Below are 27,739 nucleotides of genomic sequence, written 5' to 3'. Positions count from 1 at the left end.
GAGCAAGGTTAAATCTAAGTCCACTTCTCTCTATCCACCCTTGAAAATATAGAAAATTCAATACTAAACTTGAACTTCCTTCTGAAAGATTCCTTTTTGTGAAGCTCCTTCAGTGATCTGGGTCTCTTTCCTCCTTTTGAAGCAGGCTTTTGCATTATATGGTGCTAGGCTGCATGGGATTTTCCTCTTGATGCTCTTGTGTGCTCTTTTCTTAGCCCTTGCTTTTCTTTTTGATTTCCTGTCCCAAAACTTTTCTCTTGGCATCCTCTGCCATCTTCCAAATAAACAATAGTTGAGAGTGTTTCTTCAGACAAATCAGGTGTTTGGTACATTATAAATTGTTGAGACTGTGCTTACCTAGTGTCCTTGTCTCAGTGTCATCTACAAGATAAAACATCTATCCTGTAAAGGTATATAAATTATCAGAATTTGTGTAGGGGGAAGAGTAGACTATGATAAGTCCTTGATTTTTATTTGGTAGTTATTATCTCTTACCTTATTTGACTCAATTCTGAAAAAATCTTGACATCAAATAGAACTGAAGAACAAAATAGTAGGGTGCTTTGTGGAATTGTAAGTTTTCCCTCATTGACAGTATCTGAGGAGAAACAGAAATGATCATCTATCAGTGATATATTGTACAAGTCATTCTAGTGCTAGGTTTGAAGTAGAACTGAAAAACCTTCAAGATTCTATGACTGTGAATTGTAGATCGCTTATATCAGTGTCTAAGTAATTGAGAAGACATTATTTAGTGCTTCTCCTCTCAATTTCACCACTGAAGTTAATTTCAAATTTTTGTTCACAGCTATCTGTATTGGATCCTTTTTTGTGGGAAAGCAATTTGAGTAGTAGGTAACTAAAAATCACATGAGGGAGTAAGGACTATCTAGTTCTTATAATTTGAATCAGATCTAGTAATGTTGAAAGTACACGGAAACTTTTCTTCATGGTTTAAATTTTTCTTTCATTTAATTTGAAGATTTAGAAGTAAAAATGCTCTTCCCAGCAAAATAAGATGAACTCTTTGGATATTTTTTACTTTTTTTTTCTTCTAGTTAAACTTCACAACAACTATATCACTATCGCTGCTATAATCATTGGCTCCAGATGCTCAGATTCAATTGTCAGGTTAGCTCTTGCAGTGTAAGTAGTTGGCAGCTTTGAGAAGAGTAGCTTTTGTGTCTGTTTTCAGTCACTTGTTCCATTGATTGATTATTATATTTTATTTTTATATAGAGAAAATAGTTTGGACAAAGAATATTCTTGGATTAGTAAGAAATATAGTAAATTTGTTAAGATTCTGTCTTCAGGGGCAGCTAGGTGGCTCAGTGGATAGAGCATCAGCCTTGAATTCAGGAGGACCCGAGTTCAAATGTGGTCTCAGACACTTAACACTTCCTAGCTGTGTGACCTTGGGCAAGTCACTTAACCCCAGCCTCAGGGAAAAAAAAAAAGAAGAAGAAGATTCTGTCTTCAAATCTGCCCAAATCTTCCCTTTTATTGAAGGTCTTCAAGTAGAAGCTGAATAATTTGATATTTATTATAATGACAATTCCTTTTTGGGTATGACTGGCCTTGATGTCTACTGAATTCTTTTCAAACTCTAAAATTCTTTGTCTCTATGAGTTATATCTAATCTTTTAAGCAAACCAAATACATGATAATGGAAAGTATTATGAGTTTATAGATACTAATAACTGACTTTCCATTCTATTTCTTGTCCTCAAATTATATAGCTTATTCTTCCTCTTTCGAGAGAAGTATAAAGAACTTTCCCCAATTGTAGCAATATCATTTTTCCTTGTTATGTCTCATACCTGTTTCGGCAGAGAATACAGGATATAATCTTTAATCATTTTTTTGACTTTTCAATTGACCTCTTTTTCTCTGAGGATGTGTAGCTTTTGGAACACGTTTTCTCTTTGAAAGAAATTTTGGAGTTTGGAAGTTGTGATTCCTGACTTTTGTGTACTTAGGTAGAGAAACAGTTGCTAAGGAGTCACATCTTCCTATTTATCTCAGCAGATGCCCTTCATATTATGACCCTCCTTCTGTTTGTTTCCGAATACCATTAAGGAGTGATAACTTTGTCCTCAGTCATATTAGGCAATTTTTCAGATTTGAGGATCTGCCCCAAGACCTTGGTGAGAGCTCAGGAATCATGGAATAGTTTTCATAGTACTTACTATTATAAAGTCCCTTCATGGAGTTTGTAAGTCAGATATTCACATTGGAGAATAGGGGTGACCATAGCGTAGAGAAATATTAACTAATCTAATTTGTGCTGATAAATTTCACTTACTTATCAATATAACTCGTGTTTGGCTGCATGTATCTGACCCTCTCATCTCGCCTCATATGCTTTCTTTCTTCTTTCTGATTCTCTGCCTCAGGCCATATGCCCTCCTCACCCACCATCCCTCATCCACAGCCTCCTTTCTCATCCCCCACCTTTTCATCTCATCCTTTCTCCCTGCTCTATCTTTTCTGCTCATTTTTTTATTATTTTTTTTTTTTGGCAAAACCCCTCCCACCCCAAACAAACTAGTGGTGGCTCCGCCTGCATGCCGCTCTCTCTTCTTGTGCTGGCATGTGATGGTGGCACTTTTGTGTTCTCTTCCTCTTCCTTTTTACTAACAGACGCAGACCAAACTGGAGCATGCCCGCATTAAGGAGCTTGAACAAAGCCTGCTCTTTGAAAAGACCAAAGCTGACAAACTCCAGAGGGAGTTAGAAGACACTAGGGTAATGGTTTTCACTATTTAATGGAACGAGACCCCATGGTTGAATTGTGGACATTTTAGGGCCCGGCCTTGTGCTTTGTCTTGTATGACTCGTGTCCCAGTGGTTTAACTTAAGCTTGGTCCTGGTATTGTTCAGATGCTCATAGCTTAGAATTACCCATAGTTCCATAGGTTTTCACTTTAGCCTTTACAATTTAAAACTGCTCTTTTTCACTCAAAGTGAGTTAAGCAATAACATAGCCTCTATATACATCAAAAAGAACATCACGATTGATTGTGCTCCAAAATATAGGTCTGTGATGTGACCCAACCAATCAATTATCCTCTCATTCTCATTTTTGGAGATTGGACTCTCATGGTCCCTTTTTATTTTGCTGTTTTAGGCTTTGGCTTTTTCCCTACCTTCTTCCCTGTTTTTTGATGGGAAGGGGGTAGAGCATTGGCTGAGTCTTGGCTTCCCTGTCCCTTGCCCTACCCTCACCCTTCCCTCTTCCTTGTTTTCTGGTTACCTGATCTGTCTTTGCATCCTAGTCTCTCCTTTCTTATCCTCCAGTAGATTTAATCTCCCTGGTTAGGAGGCTAAATAAATAGGCAGTACCATGTGCTGGGACCACAACTGGTTTTTCGAGGCCATCAGTTCATGATTCTATTTGGATCTTGGAAACTACTAGGAGTTTCAAAGTGAATCTTTTGGCTTCATAAGCGCATCTTTGTGCTTAAAACAAATGTCCTAATTACATATTTTAATCAAGTATCTATCTGATTTTCAGATGGCTGAATAGCCAAGTATCCTGAAGCTTGAAATTTCAAATAATTTTTCAAATTAAACCTTACATTATAATTTTTCCTTTTTAATCCTTAATATTTTTAGAAATTTTTTTGATGAGAAATCACTGATTTTTATAATCTATTTAAAATTGATCAAGTCCCTTTTATTTCTTCATAAAAGGTTTTGTGCTGTGTGTGTGGTTTTTTTTTTTTTTTTTAACTTTCTTACCCAGCCCCAGATTGGAAAATTTCTTGTGTATTTGATTTAAGAGGGAAAATAAGGAGGGTTCATTGAAACACAAAGTATGCAATTAAAAACTGGTTCTTAGTTACTTGTTAGTTAAGGAATTAACCTGGGAATTGGGAGAGGCAAATGGCATTGAGTTGCCATAAAAGTGAATGGCTATCAGGTAAGTATACTCTCATTTCTGTATGATTTCCCAAGGAGTTTGCTTTACTAGCAATTTTTGATAGTTTTTTGTCACTATCCTTGGTGAACACTACTTATAGCATGATATATTTATTTCTCTAATAAGTGTCTTCTCTTAATCCCCACTCTAAATTTGCAAAAACTTTCCTCATAGTATAAAAACCATTATTTTATATATATTATATAACTATTATATTAGCTTAATATCACATAGGATTAAATGAATGCTTTTGTGTGATAATATAGAATTTAGGGGAAATTTTTTTAAGACTTTAAACTTCCATTAAAGATACACCAAAAAATATACCTACTTGGAATATTATGTCTATTTTAATAGCTTCATTGTGGCTGATTTAAATTAATCTCCCCATTAAATATATATTTTTCAAAATACTGAAGACATTGCTTTGTTGACCTCATTAATACTTTGTCCTTCATATTGTGTTACCTGTCTCTTAGTTTTATTTATGACAATTCTTTGGGTCAAATTTTATTCTTTAAATTCTCTAAAGTATCAGTGACAGTATGACTTTGAAATTATTTATAAGCTTATCCTTTCTATAGAATATTTCAGATTCATTTTTTTCTTTCTTGCTGTGTACTTTGTGGTCATTTTAATTTCTACCAGAAAGGGAGGAGGCAGCCAAATCCAAATAAGTTTTTACTGTTTGTTGGCTGTTCTAGTAAAGAACATTGTGAAGAGAGATAGTTATGTCAAGGAAGATTTGAAGATTATTGGTACAATTTTATTATCTTCTATTGCCCTGACAATAATCAAACTCTCCAATTAGTCAATACCTACCATGGTGCCTGGCAGGAGGAGACAAAAGATACATAAATACATATACACAGCATTAATATAAAATGAATCAAGTCGAATATATACAAAGTTGTCAGTCAAGGTAGTTTTGGAGGAAAGTCATTAGCAATTGGAATATCAAGAAAGCATTCCTGCAGAAGATGGTGCCTGAGCTATCCCTTAGAAGAGTAAATGTAAAATCTAGGTGGTAGTTCTGAGTACTGGGGAAAGGGCTTTATGTGGAAAGAAGAGAGAAAGCCAGTTTGGCTAGATTGCCCCATGTCACTATATTTTTTATTCCAGAAGCTAGCTTTTTTCCATTCTTCCTGATTAATAAGTAATTGAAAGTAGCTTTCTAAAAATGCTAGGAAACAAAATATAATTTCATAAAGTTAATTGGTCAAGTCAGTAATGAACTTAAAAAATCTAAGAGGGGGCTCATTAGAAGACACTTAATTAGAATGATAGGTAAGTAATGATTCTTATCTTAACAAAAAAACTTGGGAATATTAACTGCCTAACTATGAAAATAGGAAATTAATAAGTAATTTAGACTCTCTTTCTTAACTGCCTCCTTTCACTTGGATCAGGTACTGTCACTCTTTCTTGAATAAAGTATGGCAAGCTTTACTCACAAAAGACAGAATTCTTCTTTTTAACTTGCAGAACATGATCTAATCCCCTTTATTTTTGGCAGAAATTGAGGGATAGAATTATTAATGTATGTGAATTTAGGAAAAGTAAACTGAGACTCCTTTGGTATCTCAAAATAGGAGTGGTAATTTTTAGTGGATTTTCTTTATAAAGTTGTTCTTTAGAAACCAAGAAAAAAGGAACTGGAAATATATATTAAATTTTATATGTGTATTTTTACTACTTTAATGGATTACTGGGAGAGTTCTTGATGGCTTGTTTTTTATATAACTTCAAGATTAATTAAAACCCTTGTTTTTATTATTTAAATAATATTTTTCTTTGAACTACTATTATTAATAGGTGGCTACAGTTTCAGAAAAGTCTCGTATTATGGAACTAGAAAGAGACTTAACATTACGAATACAGGAAGTAGCTGAGCTTCGAAGAAGTTTGGAGTCCAATAAACCAGCTGGTGATGTGGATACTTCACTCTCCCTTTTGCAAGAGATAAGCACTTTGCAGGAAAAATTAGAAGCCATGCATATTGACCACCAGCATGAAATAATTTCTTTAAAGGAGCATTTTGGAGCAACAGAAGAAAGTCATCAAAAGGAGGTAAAGGCACTTCATGCAGCATCTGAAAAACTCTCAAAGGAGAATGAGTCTTTGAAAAGCAAGCTTGATCATGCTAACAAGGAGAATTCTGAAGTTATAGCTCTATGGAAGTCAAAGCTGGAATCTGCCATTGCTTCCCATCAACAGGCAATGGAAGAGCTCAAAGTTTCATTTAGCAAAAGTGTTGGGACTGAGACAGCAGAATTTGCTGAACTAAAGACACAAATTGAAAAATTGAAACTAGACTATCAGGATGAAATAGAGAATTTGAAATGCAAACAAGATTCTGAACGGTCTGCTCATGCTAAAGAAATGGAAATCCTAAAGAACAAACTGATGAAAATAATTAAAGAAAAGGAGCAAAGTTTAGAAGGCCTCAAACTCCAAATGGAAAAAGCAGAAGATCAACATCTTGTAGAGATGGAAGACGCCTTAAACAAATTGCAGGAAGCGGAAATAAAGGTAAAAGAGCTAAAGGTACTGCAAGCCAAATACAATGAGCAAACCGATGTTATTGATAATATTACATCACAGCTCAAGGCTACCGAAGAAAAACTCTTGGACCTTGATGCACTTTGGAAAGCCAATTCCGAAGGTAAATTGGAAGTGCAAAAACTTAGCCAGAAGCTTGAGGCAGCTGAGAAACAAATTAAAAATTTAGAGATGGAAAAAATTGCCACAAGTGGCAAGGTTTGTATCAACATCCTTCCGATTTTTCTTTTCTGTTTGTTCTCATTTTGCATTGTTTATTACTTTTGAATCCAAGGCATTCTTATCCATTCCCAAAATAACTCATTTGTTGCTTAAACCTTTCCCACTGGAATGAAATATCTTTGTTTCATATGAAGAGATTTGAGAAAATTCTCTAGAGAATATGGAAGCTAACCTTTAACTTTAGGTATTGTGATTTAGGGTCCTCTGTCCTTTTTTGCTGACATGGCTTGTTGAAGCAAAATTGTTGAGCTCCTGTTTCAGTTTAATCTATGTCTTCTAACTTGCATCATGATGCTATCATCAGTTATTAAAGCAGCAAAACTTCCTGAGATGTAGTAAGTAAACAATGTTGAATCAGATTGAATGTTGATCAAATTCAGTAATTATTTAAAAGTGTTCCACCCAATTAGAAATCATTGGGCTCATAATTTTTCTTTCTGACATAAAAATATATTGATAGAAGTCAGACTTTTCCATTGTTGCTAATTAGATGGTTTTCTTGGAATTGCTAAGAGAGATTGCAAGTCCAGAATGGACTTTTAAAATTTTAATTTAATTTTTTAAAATCAGAAACAAAGCCAGATTGTTAAATTATACTTAGCTTCTGAGAAATGTTACACGTTTTGTGAGTTGCTCTTATATTTACAAAGCATTTTTCCTTACCTTATCCTATAAAATAGGAATGCAATTAATATTAGGCCCAATTTAGATGTATCGAAAAGGCTCAGAATATTTGAGTGATTTGACTTTGATTTTAAACTTTTGAAAATGTCAGAACTGATATGTAAAGCCAGATTTCTGATTCAAAGTCTAGTACTGATTCCATACATTCCTCTGTGCTTTAATCACTCTGAGAAAAATTAAAGGCTATTGAGATTGAGTCCTTTCTGTTCTCTGGAAAATTAATATATGACATAAGTAATTCATGCAACTTAAATACAGAGGAATTGTAATCTCATCAGATGGGGTATACATTTATAGGTAGAAAATTCTTTGTGATATATTCTAGGGAGTTTTAGGAGTCACACATGGGTTAAATGATTTGTCCAGGCTCACAATAAAATGTACTAAGTTTTACAACTCCATACTTATCACTCAGTCCACTGTGCCATGTTGCCTCATTCAGCTCAAAAAACCTTGATCTTTGAGTGATGATTATATGAATACTCTCCCCCCCCAATTCATTAAATTTTACATTTTTAATTATAGTAGGCTTAAGTTCAGTAACTATGGGATATTTCTGCCAAAACTTTCCCTCTTTCCCTCTCTCTCTCCCTCTCTTCCTCCCTCCCTCCCTTCCTTGTCTCATAGGTACCAAATGGCAGAATTTGGATGTGAGCCTGATATTTCATAAGGCTTTTTAACAGGTTGCTTTAGTCAACAGTAACTAGAAGTTAGGTGAGAATATTTTTTTAAATCTCCTCTTATGATACAAAGATACTCAATCAAAATAATATGAAAATATATGAATTTATGGCTAATTTCAGTTTAAATTTTTAAGTAGAAATTTCTGGCTCTGGCCTAATGGCCTTTTAACGTTAGAAAACTAAAAACTATGAATAGATATTGCTTCAAGATACAAAATGCTGACGTCAAAATTATCATGATCTCTGACATGCAGACATCCAAAAGTTAAAAACAAAAACTATAACAGCCTCTTTTAAGTATCTCATGATACTTAATTAAGCAATATTTATTAGGAAATTTTAACCAATTCTTTGTAGAATTATAATTTCATAATTGGCTTATCACTAAAAGTATTTTAACACATGCCTTTATTTCCTTCAGCTTTCTATCTACCATGTTTACTTTCTCATAATTTTTTTTTTTTTTTTAGTTTTTAATTCCCCCCCTTCATTTTTTTTTCCTTTTTTTGTTGTTTGCTTTTATTCCATGTAACGATCCATGTTAGGCTAGTCACATAACAAAAGAACTACAGGGGAAAGAGTTAAAGCTCATTAATCTTCAGAAAAATTTGAGTGAAGTGAGTCAAGTGAAAGATGATTTGGAAAAAGAACTTCAGATTTTGGTAAGTACCTTGTTGGACGAGTCTGTCTCAGGACTTACTCTGTTCACTTTTACTCAAAATTAGTTCTAAAATTAGTTATAAACCTGATTTGTTTGTGGTTGCTTATACCTGTCAAGCCCTGATGTAAGATGAGTGTATGGAGATTAATTGAAATAGGTTAAATATAAATCAGGCTCCAAAAGGTAGGTATTATGCCTTTCTTTGTCTATTCTTTCTTTCTTTTTTTTTTTTTTTTTTTTAAATCATTTTCTTCTTATTTCACAAAAGATTTAGTTTCCTTTAAAGGCATTCCTTTAGAAAGTTCCTTTTATGTAAGTGACTCATTGCTTATCCCCCCTCCCCCCGTCCTAGTGGTCAAAGAGGCGCTGTGGACAGCTGCCAAGATTTCCTGGTCTTGGGGCGTTTTGTAGAAGATGCAGAGAGTTCTCTCAATCCAGAAGTTCTGACCTTTTATCTTCATAGTTCATATGTTGAAGAGGAAGGACTTGAATTTAGAGCTTTCATTCTCCAAGGCCTCCAACTTGAATGTTATTTGAAATGCCATACTACATTTCTTAAAAGTTGTTAAAAGGACTAAATACTGTGTGATTGCCAAATCTGATAGTTTTGTCTCAATCTTCTGTCTTATTGAATTCTCTGCTATATTTAGTGCAATGTTGAATGCCTTCTTCTAGATACTCTTCTTTTGTTTTTGTTTTTGTTTTTTTTTTCCAACCGACTACTTACCCTTTCATGATTTTCCTATGTGATTACTTTGCTGAGTCATCAGATCTCCTCATCGTGGGTGTTCCTCTAGACTCTATTCTAGACTCTCTTCTCTTTTGTTCTTTCATTCGCTTTGTTCTGCTCATTAGCTTCTTATAAATTCTTATAAATTCCTTATCTCTCTACAGTGATTCTCTGATTTACATATCAAGTCCTTGTCTCTTCCCAAGTTCTAGTTTTGCAGCACCTCCTATTGGACAGTTTAAACTGTATGTACCATTCCAATTTGGGTTGTCTAAAATACCACTCACTCCATCCTTCTTCCAGACTTTTCCATTCCAGTTGGAGGCACCATCATTTTCCCCAGGTTTTGCAACCTTGAGTCATCACTCTTCCTAACCCACAAAGGTTCCTTGTTTTTATTTTTATTTTATCTGGTCAGTTTACCAAATCTTGCTGTTTGTACTTCTCTCAGTTCATGTAACTACCACATTAGTCTTCATCATCTTTCCTAAACTGTTGTATACTTTTTATTTCTTCTTTGTGCCTCTTATCTTCCTACTCCAGTCATTCTTTAAGTCGTTATCTAAGTGTGTGTGGGGAGAGGTTTCTTTAGCTGTGAATCTTAGCTATGTTATTATCCTAAAATGTGTTCCATATTGTTCTTTAAACTTCTCTGTTTGAATTTTAAAGCTTCTTATACTCAGGCCCCAACTTGTCTTTTTAGAATCATTGGTCATTTCTTCTGTTCCCTCATTCTACAGTAGAGCTGAACTCAACTTTTTTTTTAAGAAACAGAAAAATTCCAAACCAGGGAACTTGGGCAGTTTTTCCCCTCTTTGGCAGTTATTCTTATATATACACACATCTTATTTAATGGCCTTTCTTCTTTGTTAGTTATTTTTGGAAATTTATTTCCCTCTTTCTCACTTTCTCTATTCCACTTGTGAGGCAAAAACTGATCCTGATCAAAAATGGTAATAAAAAAATATTAATAATACACACTTGTATTGAGGAAAACTGTAAGTTTTGAAGTAATGCTAGCTGTCCATAGTCTCTAAAGCCTTTGGAGAATTACCCAGTGGTCCCTGTTAGAATCCCCACAGATTCTTTTGCCTTATCATCTTCTACCTTAGAATTTAAAGATATCTTAAATATGTATGAATATAATGTATATGTGCTCGTACTAGTTTTTAAAATTTAATTACTGATATTTTAATAGTATTATCTTCTACCCTTCATTAGGTATGTGTAATTAAATTTGGGGGTTGGGAAAGCTAGTCTAAGAGCTACTATTTATGACATTGTTGAAGGAATGTTTAGAATAATGGACTTAAGAAACAAATTTTTGAAATACACTAAGTTTGGAACTTCCTATATTCATGTACTGAAGATAAAATGTACTGTTCTATATTTTGAGTAAAGATCCCTAGAACTAGGTCAAGCAATTAAATCATTGTTTGTTTTTTAATAGCTTTTTTTTTTTTTTTTTTGACAAAACATATGCATGGATAATTTTTCAACATAGACCTTTGCAAAAACTTCTGTTCCAATTTTTCCCTTCCCCTAGATGGCAGGTAGTCTCATACATATTTAACATGTTAAAATATATGTTAAATACATTTTTATATGGTTGTCTTGCTACACAAGAAAAATCGGATTTAGAAAGAAGGTAAAAATAACCTGGGAAGAAAAACAAAAATGCTAGCAAACAATAACAGAGTTCTTTCGCTGGGTATAGCTGGTTCTGTTCATTACTGTAAATCCTTGGCTTTAATGGACTTCTTATTTGCATTATCTTCTTTTTATTACCCTGATTGATGGGTTCTACAAACAGATTTCAGTAATACATCAGATTGGGTTGACTGTTGGTCATTCCTTTCATTCAGACCTTGAGATTAATTGTAAGACTAGTAAAAATCTTTATCTTAAGACAGAATGATGGCTGCCAATGATGGCCTGACTTTAGGAAATACCATATATAAAAATCACAAAGCATTAGCTTTAACACAGGTTCTTAGTTCACAGGATCTCTCCGATTTGATAAGACCTCCTATATAAGAAGGATTATAAGACCATAGCCAGAAAAAAAATCATACCCAGTTAATCTTTCTCATTATACTTTTATGTGTATTTACATACATTTACTTTGTTTATACGTGAGCCAAAAAAGTGGGCTGATCATATAGTTTGGGGGAAAAAAAAAAGCTGGGGTAGCTAGGTGGCGCATTGGATAGGGTACCTGAGTTCAAATCTGGCCTCACACTTCTTAGCAGTGTGATCTTGGGCAAGTCACTTAACCCCAGTTGCCTCAGCCAAAAAAAAAAAAAAAAAAAAAAAGAAGAAGAAAAGAAAAGCCCAATTTAGCAGACATTAAATAGGTACCTTTGTGTGCTGGCACTGTGCTAAGTGTGGCAATAGGCTTTAAAAGACTAGTCATTCTTAATGGTAGTAATAATGTCTTCATATTTTCAGGAAATCAGTATTGCAAAATTCTTAACTAAAATATGGCTTTAATTAGATTATATTGAAGGGAGCAAATCAAGTTTGATTACATTAAATCTGTTCTTATAAAAATTTTTTTTTTCTTTTTCTCTCTTTTTTTTTTTTTTTTTTAAGAAAAAAAAGTTTGCAGATGCTTCAGAGGAATCAGTGGCTATTCAACAAAAAATGCAAGGTATGTTTTCCCAGTAGATGAGTAAAATAATATGAAAGAAAATATAAATATTACAAACTAAGACTAATGTTTAAATCTTAATATTATTGAAACCAGGAAGTGGGAAGACCTAAATATATAATCATAAATGTCCATCCCACAAAAACAAACTTACTCTGTTTTACTGTTTCCTGAAATATGGAAAACATTTATTCCTTTGCTGTCAGGTAGTATATTGTTAAAGTAAAGAGTTCTAAGTTTTATTGCCCCATTAAATCATTTAACTAGCAATAAGACCTTTCTCTTTTTATGCCTCATATCTGTAAAATTAGAATTTCTGATTAAATGATCTTTAAGATCTCTTACAGTCTAATATTCTATAATCTTTTATTGAAATGCAGATAACCTGAGGGTGGAGGTGGGAAATCAGACCTTACTTAAATATTACCAATGATTTTTTTAGCTTAAAGAAGTTCTAGATCATTCCCTAAGAAAAAAATTTTGATAGAGAGAAAGGAACTTTTGCTTAAGACAGGGAGGAGGGATTGAGAAGTATGGTAGAATGGGCTTTGCATTTCATATTTGATCAGTCAGCTAGTGTTTATTTAAACACCTGCTATGTGCCAGATTATGCTAAGCACTGGGGCTACAACAAAAAGTTTAAAAATGGTTCTGCCGTCAAGAATTTTTACAGTCTAACTGGGGAGATTGTAAATTGTAAACAACTATTTACAAATAAGTCATAGCCAGAAGGAAAGGGGGTAATCCCAGCGGTAAGGTACCAAGATTATGGAGGAACAGGAAAGGCTTTTTGCAGAGGGTGGGATGAAGGAAGCCAAGGAAAATCGGAGCTGGGAGTGAGGATGAAGAGTGTTCCAGCTTGTGCCTGTGACCAGAAGGCAGCTGGTTAAAATGTCTGAAGTTTGGAGTTTGTTGGGAAAGAAGCTGGACTCCTGTGTACAGTGTGGGAAGTAAAGTCTAAGGAGACAAGAGAAGCTATGGAATGAGCAGGCCTGGAAGGGGTCTGAAGGCCAGACAGAATGTCTTATGTTTGATGCTGGATGCTGACATGGTGTTTACAGCTGGTGTGCTGATTGAGTCTGTTTCTGCATTTGTTCACTCATGGTTTCTTTTTGAGGATTCCCTGTCACTTTAAGGATCATAAGCATCCCATTTGAGTGGCATTTATAAGTCAGGTGAGCCATAAATCTGAAGTGAATATCTTTCCCAAATAGAAACGCTAAATAAACTACACCAAAAAGAAGAACAGTTTAGTGCTCTGTCTTCTGATCTGAAGAAGTTGAAATATAATTTGTCAGGTAAGAAAACATTATTTACTGTTCTAGACTAAACAGAATAGAGCATCGAACACTGTATTTTGTTGCAGTGTATATTTTAAACCTAACTTACTACTAAATCTTTCCCATGGCAGCTAATGATGCCACCGTATACAGAGCACTGGGCCTTTAGTTAGGAAGACCAAAATCAGATTTTGTCTCAAACAATTTTTAATCTGGGCAAGCCATATAACCTTTGTTTGTCTTAAGTTTCTGTAAATCAAATGGCTATCAAAGTAGGACTTTATCTTTTCAGATTCTTGAAGGATCAAATGAAATAATATTTGTAAAAGTGCTTAGCACAGTGCCTGGCATACAGTAAGTCCTTAATAAATGTTTGTTTCCTTTCTTTCTTTTAACTCATAGCTACATGGAAGTAGAGACTTTTTGATGATCTGAAGGAATTTTCTCTCAGGTTAGATATTTTTATAGTCTCTTGGCTCATTGTGTCATGTAGTTGATACTAGCTATCAAAGGAGTACAGACACTGTCAGATTTCTTGTCATGTTCTAGTGATAGCCTAGATTGCTGTCATCTGAGGATTTATCCTGGAAAGAAACATGAATAAATCGGTTCCATTCTTGCCCAGAGTTTCTCAAAATAATCTACCAAGTTATAAGTCAGATAGAAAGAAAACATTCTCTCTCAAGTACCTTATATTTTGTTGGTATAGATTATATACTCAGACATACAAATTAAAAATAATTTTAAGAGAGAGAGTGCTGACAGTTGGATAAGAGAGGGGGGATGGACTCAGCAAATGACTCTGGTGGGACATATGTTAGAGTTGTGCTTTGAAGTAAGCCATGGATGCCAGGAGACAAGTGTTCTAGTGCAAAGGCACTGAGGTAGGAGAAACAGTGTCACATGAGGGAATGCCTGGAATCTGGAAATGGAGGTATAGGAAGGAGACCACTGTTACTGGATCTCAGTGTGTGTGGGAGAATAAGATTGGACAGGTAGGAGAGGGCCAGATTGTGAAGGATAATTTAGAAACCTAAGTTTAGATAGCCAAATAGAAGATGTGAAGAGTAATTCAAGTGTGAGGTGATGGGGGCCCCACCAAAGCAATAGGCCATATAAAGGAGAGAAGAGGCATTTTTGAGAGAAGTTGCAAAGGTAAAATCGTTTGGACTTGACAATGAGTGGGGAGGGAGGAGAGAAGAAGCATGATATCTAGGTTGTGAGCTTGGATGATTTAGACAATGGTACTGTCCTTGACAGTAACAGGGAAGTTAGGAAATGAGTAAGTAAGATGAGAAAGTTAATGAGTTAATGAGTAAGATGTCTACTGGACATTCAGTTTGAGATTTCTAAGAGTCCTTTGAAGATGCAAATCTGGAGGATAGAGAGACATTAGAGATGGATACATAGGTCTGAGAATCTTCTGAATAGAGATGATCTTTGAATCATTGAAATGATGGGTCTTATGAGATCACTAAAGGAAATAGTATAGAAGAAGAGGGGAGGAGAGGCTGTTGGATACCCACGGTTAATAGATGTGATCTGGATCAAGATCTAGCAAAGGAGACCAAAATATAGAGTCAAAAAGATGTGGCAAGGAATTGGAAGAGTCAAAGGTGATGCAGAGTTTATGGACCTGGATAATACCCTCCATGGAAAGGGGGAAATTTGGAGGAGAGCTAGCTTTGTGAGGAAACATGAAACCCATTTTGGATATGCTTGGTGTGAGATCCTTCAGACATTCAGGTGGAGATATCCATTGGCCTGTTGGTTATGTGGGACTGAAATTCAAGAGGGGAATTAGGGTTGGTGTGTTGTGTGATTTAATTGAATGCTTGGGAGCTAATAAGGGAATATAATAAGAAAGTAATATAATAATAATAAGGGAATATAATAAGAATAATAAGAAGAAAGCTTGAAAAAGAGCTGTTAGAGGATTGGTATTCTTAATTGGCCTGAGGCTGATCATCCAGTAACGGAGACAGAAGGAATATTGGGGCACATAGCAGGAAAACCCTGAGATAAGCCCTATAATAGAATCCAACAAATTATCCCTGAGAAGAGGGTGGTCATCAGTGCCAAACACTTTGGAGAACTCAAAGAGGATGTATATTTGGAAAAGACCATCAGGTAGAACATTTACTAGATTGATTTCTTGAAAGAGCACTTCAGACTACCGGCAGAGTAAAAGGCCAGATTATAAAGTGTTCATAAGTGAGTAGGGGGTAAAGAAAGGCAAGCCAAGAATATGGATAATTCTTTCTTAAGAGTTTGATGTGAAAAGAAGAAAGATAGAGAACAACATTTTGAGGGGATGATATTCAAGGGAGATTGAGTATGTTTTTATGATTGAAAGAAAGGAGCCAGTTTTTATGGAAAGAAAAGGGAGGAAATTGGATCTACAGGGGTTAATGTTATAACTTCTTCAGAGAGTGGAAAAGAGGCAAAGAGGATCAATGAATGAAAAATTGATTAACATATATTATTATATGTGCAAGGCATTGTGATAGCTTCTGGAGATACAAATAGAAAAGTCAAACAGTTCCCACTCTCAAAAGAGCTCACATTCTACTAGAGGTCATAAAATAGATGTACATATGGGGTGGGGACAGGAAAAAGCCAATTTCTATTTTGTCAGAGAGTATAAAGTTCTCTTGTGAGGGATAGGGAAAAGATAATGTAACATGTTTGATGAAAAATGCACAGTTAATCAGAGAAGACTAAAAGAATTGTCATGAGCAATCCAATATTTTATTGTTTTTTTCCTCACCGTATCAAGAGGCAAAGATTTTATTATGTTGCTAATATAAATCTATGTAGGCTTTTAGCAATTAACAAAGAGGAAAGATCAGAGCTAAGTTCCCTACAAGAACTTGAAATTAAGACACCATTAAAAGCCATTAAAGCATGTCAAGTTTTAATGACTTCTCAAGCTATAAGGTGGGCTAAATTTCTTTAAAGGGTAGGTATAATTTAGCAAGGGATTATGCCGATCCTTATTTTCTTAAGATTTTTTTCCAATCTGTTCTCTTTTAACCTTCTGTAACTCTTGCTTCTTCCCCAATTTTTTTTCTTTCCTGCTCTCATTTGCTTTATTATTATTATTTTTTTTAATTATAGCTTTTTATTGGCAGAACACATGCATGGGTAGTTTTTACAACATTGTCCCTTGCACTCACTTCTGTTCCAACTTTTCCCTTCCCTTCCTTCACCCCTTCCCCTGGATGGCAGGCAGCCTTCTACATGTTAAACATGTTAAAGTATATCCTAGTTACACAATATATGTGTGCAGATCCGTACAGTTCTCTTGTTGCACAAGAAAAATTCTCATTTTCTTTTTAAAATATTTTTTATTTCCTTCTTTAACTCTTGTTGTAATATGAGGCATTCTTGTTGGGCTTACATCTTAGGTAGCATTTTTCTTTGTGACTTTGCTTGTAGATGTTTTTGAGTCATTCTCTTCCATGTTTCATATCATCATAGTAGCTCTTTATGGTTGAGAGGTTTTCTTTTGGTTTTTTTTTTTTTTTTTGGTTTGCTGATTCTTCCAGCCAACTTCTTGATTTTGGACTTTATGTCAAGGCTGGTCTCTGCATGTTTGTGGTGGAGGAGGGGAAGGAAGGAGCGTGACCTTCCATCCTTTGTCCTTGTCTTGTATTCAGACCTCTGCCTGAGGGTCTGAAAGCTTTCAAGAACAGTTAAATGCCCTCCTGGTCTGAATTATATAAAGTTCTGGTCCAGGTTTGGGCCTCTTGGCTTGTTTCTGGCTGAGAGTTTCAGCACACTGCTACCTGACTCAATCTCCTGTGGTCCAAAAAGGACTCCCTGACTTCTTCGACTTTCCATCATAAAGCAAACTGATGCCTGCCCAGGAGCCTCCTGGCAGGGATGTGGAAGGAGAGCTGGAGCCTAAGGCCTCCTCTGATGGCCTCTGACTCAGCAATGCAGAAAGCAAGGCACTGGTGAGGGGATGAGCCCACGAGGGGCACTCAGGCAGCAGCACCTCGAGGGCAGGATGTCCCAGGTCCAGGAGCAAAAAGCCTCAGGATCATCGTTGGGATGGCCCGTGATTGGGCCTCAGAGGTGGCCCTCTTTTCGTAGGGTGCAGAGGCTGAACCATGCATATGGCTGAGTGGTGTGGGATCTGAGAACCGCAGAATTCCCACCTCAACACCATCTCACATAGAATCCATAAGTATGGCAATGTGTGTCTCTGGCGCTCCCTGGGGAGGGTGTGGTGGGCAGCAGACCCTGGATGTGCCTTCCTGAGTTCCGATCTGACCTCAGACCTCACTCTGGGACTCTGGGCAGTTCACTTCACCCTGTTTGCCTCTGTTTCTTCTGTAAAATGAATTGGAGAAGAAAATAGCAAACCACCTTGGTTCTTTGCTAAGAAAACCCCAAATGGCGTCATGAGGAGTTAGACATGACTGAAAGACAACTCAAAATAAAAATGCACAAAAATGGTGTCAGAGGACATGAGTTTGAGTCCTAGCCTTTGGGCCAGTCCCCACTCACCTCCGAACCTTCCTCATCACCTCTTTTTTTTCCAAATACCAGTCACGATGAGAAAGTAGAAAGGACTATTCATTTGGAGTTTGAGTTATAGAGCAACAATCTCATCTCTTCTATTAAATAGTTATTTAGAGTTATTGTTATAGTTAAGTGTTTTCAAAGGTTGCTTTGAGCTATGGATCTTTCTGACTGAGTGGTTTTTGTATACTACTAGAGTGCTATGAGAAATGGAATCAGTGTTTTCAACTAGTGTCTTAGTTGTTTTTGTTGGAATTCATGTAGAAGCAGTCCAGGGACAAGTCACTGTTTTGCTCTTATATTTTGGTTTTGCAGACTTTTGAATAGGTGGACAAAATGGCTGCTTTTTGTAATTGTAAAATAATTAGGTCAACCAGTCCACAAGCATTGATTAAGCAGTTCTTACTGTGTGTCAAGTACTTTGTTAAGCACTGACATTGTAATAGGAAAGAAAACAGGTAAACTACACATAAAATATGCTCAGTGTGAATGGGAGCTATTCTCAAAGGCAAGTCACAAGATGGGGGGGGACACGGTGAGAACTGGCTTTTGCATCTTGTAGAAGGTTGGATTTGCCCTAGCCCTTCAAGGAAGCCAGAAGGTACAAGGCATGGTTATAAACTCATCGTTTATGGGCTTAGTGAACAGCATCTTCCAGAAAACCCTACCAGCAAACAGGAAAACAACAATGAAGTGTACATTTTCTTATTCTACATGATTTTGAATTTTCTGCTAAATTTCTATATATTTTGAAAGTTGTTCATTCTGTATAGTAGGGAAATTGTTGTTATTATAATAATTGTCATTATTATTATAATCAGATATGGAAGAGAAATTTAAAGAGAAGGATGAAAGAGAGCAGCAGTTAATGGAAACAAAGGAAAAACTAGAAAGTGAAATTGTAGAAATCATGAAGATGTCTGGAGATAATTCTTCCCAGTTGACAAAAATGAATGAAGAACTTAGGCTGAAAGATAAGTATGTTGAGTGTCATGTTATTTGTATGTGTTGTAATACTTGCTTCACATTGGGTCTTAAAATAACAATTAGTTAAGTAAGCAAGTATCTTCAGAAATATTAAAAGTTAAAATGTTGGGCACCTTTCACTGTCTTTACAATGTGGCCTTTACATTAGACGCAAGGGAAAGAATTTTTTTAACCTGTGACATAGGTATATTACTGTTTGAAAGGTAAAATTTTTTTTCTTTTTAAGTTGTAAAATGGGGATATTACTGTTTGTGGAAAAGCAAGACTTTTGTATTGCTATATATAGAACCTTTTGGAGTTTATTAACAAAAGATAAAAAAGGGGGCAGCTAGGTGTCGCAGTGGATAGACTACCAGCCTTGAATTCAGGAGGACCCGAGTTCAAATTTGGTCTCAGACATTTAACACTTCCTAACTATGTGACCCTGGGCAAGTCACTTAACCCCAGCCTCCAAAAAAAAAAAAAAAAAAAAAAGATAAAAGACATTTATGCAAAGAAGTTTTTGGAACTTGATATTTATTTTTTTCTTGTGAGTGGATATGGGTATGAATAAGGCATTGATTAAATATTTGCTACATGCAAAGTGCTGCATTAGGTGTTAGGGATTCCAAGAGAAAAGTCAGATAGCCCCTGCTCTCCAGGAGCTCACATTTGAATAGGGGAGGCAACACAAGGGAGAACTTCAGCATCTGCTTATCAGATGGAAGAGGCCCATGGTGCAGCTGCTTCTACTGAATGTCACTCTCATTAATGAAATCATTGGCTACTCATGTTGACTTGCAGATATAAACTTAGTTTTATGAGAAATATTTGTACATTATAGCTTTTTCACATTTATTATTTCGAAGTTTTGGATGGGTTTCCTCCTAGATTTGTGGAAGAATTACAGTTCCGGCTTTCAAAGGCAAATGATGAAGCAGCTCTTCTGCAGAAAAGTATTGGAGAAGTAACTTTGAAAGCTGAGCAGGATCAGAAGAATATAATTGCAAAGCATGAGGAAGAAAAGAGGGAACTACAGAAGAAAGTGTTAGATCTGGTAAGAGGAAAACAAGTTGGAGCATTTGTTGGTTATGGGGCAGAGAGAACTTTCATCTCCTATATGGTTGGGTGGCCTGAATTCTAACATTCTGGATTCTTGCAGGAAAAACAAATTGAGGTAAGCCACAGCCAGTTCAAGGACCTCCAAGCTAGACATGAAAAAGCCAATTCTGAGACAATCACACAACATGAAGCAGTTCTGCATAGTTTGAAGAAAGCTTTGTTGGATAATGAAGGAACCCTGAAAGAGGCCCAAAGGAAGAACACTGATTTACTGAAGGAGATGGAAGAACTGAAAAAGCAAGCTGACAAAGCCAAAGTACGTAGTAAAGGGTTAATGTGGCAGCATATTTAAAAATTTCTAAGAGGCTGTAGCGTATGCTATTGTGTTATTTATAAAATTAGATTTATTACCTGTAAAGCTTCCTGTACTAATGAATACATTACATTCTGTTAACAAAAATGTATATTAAGAAAAAAAAAACTCTTGGTTTTAGGAACAAAACAAAAAATATATATATAATTTATTGCCTTTGGAGGGATGGATGGTCCAGACTTAGATTTTCTTTGTAAGAGAATTTCCTGGTGAAAAAGTTCCATCTACTAATTCAGTTCTGTACCTTTTCTGCAATTGAAAGTCTCATGGTTTCCAGAGGCCCTAAGATATTGAGAGGCTTGGATAGGGTCCCATCATCCAGTCTCTTTCAGAAATAGAGCTGGAATTCTTGTTGCTAAAACCTGGATAGCTGTTCATTATTCTGAACTTCCTCTCAAATTTATCACTTTTCCTGTCACAAATACCATTAGAGACTTGGATAAGAATAACAACATTGTTTAATGAGTTACTGATTTGGAAAATTTTCATGTATTTCACATCTAATAATTTGCCAGTTTGGGTAGATGTTAGTAATTTCATTTTTTTGTGGTCATGGTACATACTGACACATGTAGCTTTGGTAATTCAACATAATTTTTGATCAGGGAATTTTTTTTCTTGAAAGCATAAAGGGAAGACAGTACCTCATTTCAGGTACTCATGACCTTGTTAACACTTTAATTTTAAAAATCCCCCCCTAAATTTAGACTTTTTAGTCCTTAAACCATTTCTTGACCTTCTTCCAAAACTATTTTTGCAGGCTGTTGAATAACTTCAGTTTATGCCATATTTTGTATAAGCATATGCTACTCAGTATGTCCTCAAGGTTTAATGATAGCTAATTTGTATTAACAATTTTTGCTCGTTTTTAGCTTTTGAAATGTATTTGCATAATTTAAGGTATAATATTACAGCTGAAAAACCAATTTGCAAATTGAATAGATTACATTGACAAGCTAAAATATTTAAAAAAATTTTTTAATATACTTTTATAGCAACCATCAGTTCATAATCCCTATAGAGTGACTATTACTCAGTGAAATCAGAGATAAAGATTTTGTCATTTTAATTATTGAAAGGTTAATCCTGGAGAATTAAGAGTAAAACCTGACTTTAACAATCGAGTATTTTGTCAAAATCCTCCAGTGTTGTGGGTCTTTTCTATCACTGTGTAGAGGTGACCCTGGTTTGTGACCCTGGTTTCTTGAAGGTTGTGCCTGCAGAAATGCTCACTGTGACAGATCTTATTGAGCTGGAAAGCTTTTGAGTATGGTTCTTACCAGACTTGTCAGTGAAGGACCAACCTAAGTTCAGAGAGGCTCATTCCCATGAGGTTGGCTACCGTAGACTGAATTTTATGGCCCATCAACACATGAATTGTTTTCTAATGCATGAAAGGTCCATGATCTGCATTGGCCAAAGAAGTGCCCTCATTACTGAAATCATAGATCTGAAAACTTTGAAAAGTCTAGGTCATGCTAGGCCTAGATTGCTCTTCACAGATAGTAATTTTCTTGGACAGTGGAAAACCTTTTTAATAAATTATCTTTCTAGTCAGGTCAAAAAGTTAGCAATAAGCATTTAATGAATACTTATATTGCTTATATTTGTTAAATGCTTATAATGTGCCAGTCATTGTAATAAGTCCAGGGGATACAAAGAAATGCATAAATAGTCTCTGTCCTCAAGACCATATGTTATTGGGGATTGTCTTAGAAGGCGCTAAGATTTAGGGTGGGGAAAGGCTTCTTGCACAGGGTGAGATTTTAGATGAGATAGAAGGAAGAAAAAAATAGCCTACTTCCCCCTTGCCTTTTGTTTGTAAACATTCAAGATAATTTTTTTTCTTTGCTCTCAAAAAATAATTCTTTCAAATAATTCTTGTATGTAGGAATGCCAGAAATGAATTTGTCTCATGGTTTGGTGCAGAACCTTTTTCAGAGTTTTCCTTTTATCTGTCGGGGTTATTTCTGATACTGTTGTTATGAAGCCAAGGTACTTCACTGATACAGACAGCAAGCTGTCTTCTCATCCTGTGAGATTTTTATCCATTTTCTTCTATAAATATTCAGAGAGAATTTAGTCAGTATGCTGATGGATTTCTTTTAGCTCTTTTAATATTTCCTTATGTCAGTGCAACACTGGGATGTTTGTGGTTATCTCTTGCTATATGTCCAGTCTACGTTCTTTTCAAGTCATGCATATCGTGGATGATGTCTTTTATGATGCGTCAATCAACAGAAATTTTATCAAGTGCCTGTACTGTGCTAGGAGCTTGGTAAACAAATATACTTCTTGGAATACAAGACTGGAAATATGTTGTTGCCTGCTTATAACATGCAGCTTTCATTTCTCATTTGTTTACCTATAATTTTAATTCTTCAGAGAGTAGGTAGGTACATAATTTGCTGCTATCTATAGTGATATAGCATCACTGGGAGAATATTAGTGATAAAAAGATGGATATTGGGGGAGCTAACAATTGGTGAATACTACATGGTTTATTGAAGATGATTCAGACTTCCTTCTATTCAATTTTGGGTCAGTTTTATTATCCATTTGTGGTGCTTTCCACGATATAAATGTACACACACACACACACACACACACACACACACACACACACACATATATTCTCCCTCCTCCTTCACTTGGTTCTTCTTGCATAGATTATTAGGTCAATTTTGGCACTGATGTATCCTAGGGTTCAATGAAGACAGCAAAATAACATCTTTAAACTGGACCATCTGGAGACCTTCAACACCCATAGAGAACGACTCTTCTATTTGGACTGTGCCCAGGACACTCTTCATGGCAGTAATGAACATTTTTTTCTTCCAGGTTTATTCCTAGATCAGGAATAAAATTGTCTTTGTGGAGTTGTTTCTGCCTAGGAGTCCTGTAAAATTTCAACATATTTGTAAGATGTATAGTTGGGAAGTCCCTTAGTGATTGGATTATCTAAACACTTTGTTTTACAGATGAATAAAGTGAGGCTTACAGAAATGAAATGACTTGTCTTGAGGTCACATATGTTGTAAGAAGCCCAGTTCCTTAAATACCTAATCCACTTTGCTCTTCAATATAAAGTGCTGCCCCTAAACAAAGAAGAAATTCTTCTGGAAGGGAGGTTTTGTTTCCAACAAATCACATTTAGATGGGTGAGACAGTTATGAACAAATATGGAAAGTCTTTTCTGTGCTTCTCAATGATTTATAAGAATGTGAAGAGGTGGTCTACCTTAGGGAATTGTTTTTAAGGATCTGCCTTTTATTTCTTCCATTTCACTGAAGATTCCAGTCATACATGCATAGATTCTTCTCATAAAGCACCTTGAAAAGTTATCTCTGGGTGTCTTGTTACTTCCAGGATGGATTTCTTTGTAAGGATTTGATTGAGTCCAGCTTTTTTTTTTTTTGTAATCATTGCTTGAATATAATTTCTACATTTTATATAGCATATCTGGCACTAAGGTGTTAATCTAAAACACAGTTCCACAATTACTGATGCCAAAAATACACTACTGTCAATATTCTGACAGATATTTTATTTGCTTTCTTGTATTCTTGATGATCAGATTTAGATCCATTTCTTTCCATGCTTTTTGTAGACTCACTCTGTCCTTGCCAGCATTTTGCTGTTATATGAGATGTTACTTGTAATATCTGTCATCTTCTATAGTGCTTTGCAAATTAGTTTATATTTACAACTGGTGTTACACTTGATTGACATGTACTTATTAAGGAACTTTAGAATTTGGTGGTTGTGGTAGTTTGGTTGTTCTGATATCTTCCGTTGTGAGTATTATTTTATATTTTAAAAAACTTTTCTAAAAATTATATAATTAAACATTTTTACTTTTATACATTTCTCATTTTTAATTCAGTAAGTGCTTATTATGTACTAGGCACTGGCAATATGACAAAAATATCAATCCTTGCCCTCATGGAGCTTGTATTTTTTTTGAAGTTGACATCTTTTTCAGAGTTAATATCTAGTTTAAATAAGTCCTTTTGTCCCTATTCTGAGTACATGCAGCATCTTAGTTTATCCTAAATGGTGTATCATTCAGTGACTCCCAATTTTGAATACAAGGATCCCAAGCATGTTAATTATGCTTTTAGTTTTAGTTGAGAAAATACATAATAGGAAAAAGCTACTCTGAATTCAGTAGTGCTTTAAGTGATTTTATATTTTAATAATCACAATAGTATGTACATAATTTCAAAAATAGTATTTACATGCATAGGCACTTATTTGATCTGTAGAAGGTAGTCTTATGTAAAAATTATAGCTGACATTGACATAACTCCTTAAAGTTTCTTAAATGCTTTTATGTATTTTGTCTTATTTGATTTTCATAACTACCTTGTAAGGTAGGAATTCCAGATAGTATTTATCCCCATTTTACTGTTGTGGAAACTGAGGCTCACAAAGCTTAAGAGACTTGCCTATAGTCAGTCACATGACTAATGTCAGGAGTTAAAACCAAGTTTGTTGTGACTCCAGTTTCAGCCCTCTTCTGCCAAACCACATTGCCTCTCTCTGTCTCATAGTGAAACATTTCTTGAGATAGACTTCTTGTAGTGGATATGTCCTGAGTTCACTTCAGATCTATCAATCACTTAAATCTCTTTAAGCCTCTTTCCTTTTTTTGTAAAGTGAGAAATAACAGCATCTATCTTTTGGTGCCTGAAGTATATACTTCTGTTGTTTGCTTTGGCTCTTTCTGGTTTAGATAAACATTATATCTTTGTCATAAAAAGAATTTGGTAGGAATTCTTCTTCCCCTATTTTCTCCAAATACATTGTTCTTTAAATGCTTGATAGAATTCATTGGCAAATCCATTTGCCCCTGGAGGTTTTTTCTTAGTTCATTGATGGCTTCTTCAGTTTTTTTTTTTTTTTTTTTAATGGGGCTATTTAAATGTTTTATTTCCTCTTCTGTTAATTTGGGCAGTCTATATATTTGTAAATATTCATCCATTTGATTTATGGTTAAGTTTATTAGCATGCAATTGGACAAACTCTCAGAATGCTGTGTATATATACACACACACACATACACTTCCCCAATTTTATAGTACATATTAGATATACCCAGAAATTCATCACAGAAAATTTTATGAAATTGAATTTTATTAAATCATCCTTTTTCCTCATAAGGCAATCTATTTGATATTTTATGTTATTTTAGATGCCATATGAAAAAGATCCAAACTAGATGCATAAAAATTTAAAATTTCCTTTCCATTACATTTGTATCAAATTCTTATTTAACAAGATTGTACTTAGAGATTTCCATTGAATAAAACCCAAATTTCAAAATACGAATAGTATTTTTTAAATATAGAAAATGGTTAGAATGATGTTTTGTCAAGTCAATCATAAAGAATTCCAATTAATTAAACTAAAAGCATAGATAATAAAAGAGAAAAAATTCTGAAAAAGCAAAGCCTGATAATTTTTGCAAAGCTATCCTCTCATCAGAAAATTTTCTATATTGAAAAATTTACATTCTGACAGTCTTCTACATAGATATAATAATTGAATTCATGGCAGCTGATGAAATCACTGAGTGTAATGAGAGAAGAAAAGAAGACCTAGGACAAATCCTCAGGAATTACTGACACTTAATGAATTGAAGATGGATGATGGTCTGGCAAAGGATACCGAGGTGGCTCATGGATAGACATAAAAGAGGGCAACCAGGAAAGAGCAGAACCATGGCAATCCAGGAAAAAGTGTGGCCAAACAGGAGATGATGATCAACAAGGTCAAATGCTGCAGTGATGTCAAGAAGGAGGAGGACTTGGAAAACGTTCTCAGAAGCTTAGAAAGAGCATTTTCAGTGGGGTGGTAAGCTCAGAAGCCAGATTGCAAGGAGTTCTTGTGTGAATAGGAGAGGAGAAACCAGTGAATGTACTTGAATTTTTTGAGGAATTTGCTTGTAGGGATGATAGGATCAGTTGAAGCATTTTTTTTTAAGGGTAGGATTTGTTTGTAAAGGGTAGGTCATGTTTGTAAAGTATTCTGAAAAGTCCCAGTAGATATGGAGAACATGAAGTAGGTAATGAGAGAGTCAATTATCAAAGCTCCTAGAATAAGGATGCAGGGGCTGACCTAAAGCACCACTCTGCTGGTTAAGCAAATCAGGGGAAAATGAATGATGTTGACAAACATTGAGCTGTGGTATGGGGAAAGAATGGACTCTTTTCTCAGTAAAATAGGAGGCAAAGTCCTCCACTTAGGAGAGGATGCTATAGGAGAGTGAAGAAGAGATTTGGACAGATCTGTGTGGAGTGGGCTAGACAGTCAGGGAAAATATAAAAGGTTTACTGTGCAAGAAGAAAAACTTAATTGAGATTATATAACAAATTCATAGTGAACTAAGTTGGGATAATCGCTGTGATATCCTCCATTAGTGTCAAGTAACTGTTATTTTGCTAATGATTATACTTTACTTGTATATTGGGATCTTAGTTAATCTCTTAATTGGGATCTTAATTAATCTCTTAGTTCCCTTTTCCTGTTGCTTTCTGTTTGACATTTCTGTGGTTTTTGATAGGATGGATCTTATGTTGATGTTCAGTTTTTTGGTTGAACCTCACCTTCACCTGTCTGTACTCAATTTCTTCAGAGAAGATGTTTGTAAAAATAGTGAGGCTTTATGTTTCTAAATGCTAATAATGAAATTCTAAGGTCATTTCAAAATTTTGTTGGTGGGACAGGGTGGAAGGAGGGAGAGGATAAAATATACATTATTGCTACTGGTCCTAAGGGAGTTGCTGCTTAAAAGGTGCTCCCCATTATATTTCTTCTTTCTTGCAAATTTTAACATTTTAGCTAGTATAGTAATTCTCAATACCTTTTGCTTTCTCTTCCATTATTCTGGCACATCAGCATCAAATCAGAAAGAGATTGCATGGAACTCCAGGGCTATTTTATATTTGTATGTATTTCATGACCAACCTACCAGGATGAGTCTCTCTGTACTTAGATTGGTCCTTGGGCAGTAGATATAATCTATTGCTGGGACTTTAATTGAATTTAGCATGCTTGGTAGCCAGAGCTTGCACAATGCTGACATTAGTCCTTGAGAATCCAGTGTCACTTCCATGCCAGGAAGAGGCATTGGATTTAGATTTTGTGGAAGGAAGATAAAATGAGATGGTAAGACAATATAAAGTGAAATAACTATGAAAGTACTTTGAAAAGTTACAAGTCTTAAATGTAAATTGATATTTTAGTCTTCCTATTTAATAACTTCTTCCCATAATCCTCCTAGTTAAGGAACTCTTATTGATAGTTATGCCTACTAAATTTTATATTACAATAACTTTTGTTCAGCCTTAATCCTCTTGCATTTGTCTGCTTGACTTGATTTTTTTCCCCCTTTTCCCTA

General features: G+C 35.1%; 1 protein-coding gene across 19 annotated transcripts in view; it reads left to right on the top strand.

Moving 5' to 3' along the window:
- The window catches only part of CLIP1 (CAP-Gly domain containing linker protein 1), a 132,566-nt gene that overhangs the window by 47,853 nt on the left and 56,974 nt on the right, over positions 1-27,739 (top strand). For 9 of the 19 annotated variants that reach the window (XM_074298422.1, XM_074298310.1, XM_074298414.1 and 6 more), the window contains 8 exons: positions 2,644-2,748; positions 5,741-6,685; positions 8,622-8,738; positions 12,063-12,120; positions 13,335-13,418; positions 18,755-18,911; positions 19,791-19,956; positions 20,062-20,277. In XM_074298422.1, the coding sequence (XP_074154523.1) occupies positions 2,644-2,748; positions 5,741-6,685; positions 8,622-8,738; positions 12,063-12,120; positions 13,335-13,418; positions 18,755-18,911; positions 19,791-19,956; positions 20,062-20,277 (1,848 nt within the window). The remainder of the gene's footprint in view (positions 1-2,643; positions 2,749-5,740; positions 6,686-8,621; positions 8,739-12,062; positions 12,121-13,334; positions 13,419-18,754; positions 18,912-19,790; positions 19,957-20,061; positions 20,278-27,739) is intronic. The other 10 variants (XM_074298432.1, XM_074298336.1, XM_074298329.1 and 7 more) reach the window with 4 other exon arrangements.

Source organism: Sminthopsis crassicaudata, chromosome 1, assembly GCF_048593235.1.
Source record: "Sminthopsis crassicaudata isolate SCR6 chromosome 1, ASM4859323v1, whole genome shotgun sequence".
NCBI classification, from domain to species: domain Eukaryota; kingdom Metazoa; phylum Chordata; class Mammalia; order Dasyuromorphia; family Dasyuridae; genus Sminthopsis; species Sminthopsis crassicaudata.
Note: the sequence above shows the minus strand (reverse complement) of the source record. Positions and strands in the feature narration are given on the sequence as shown.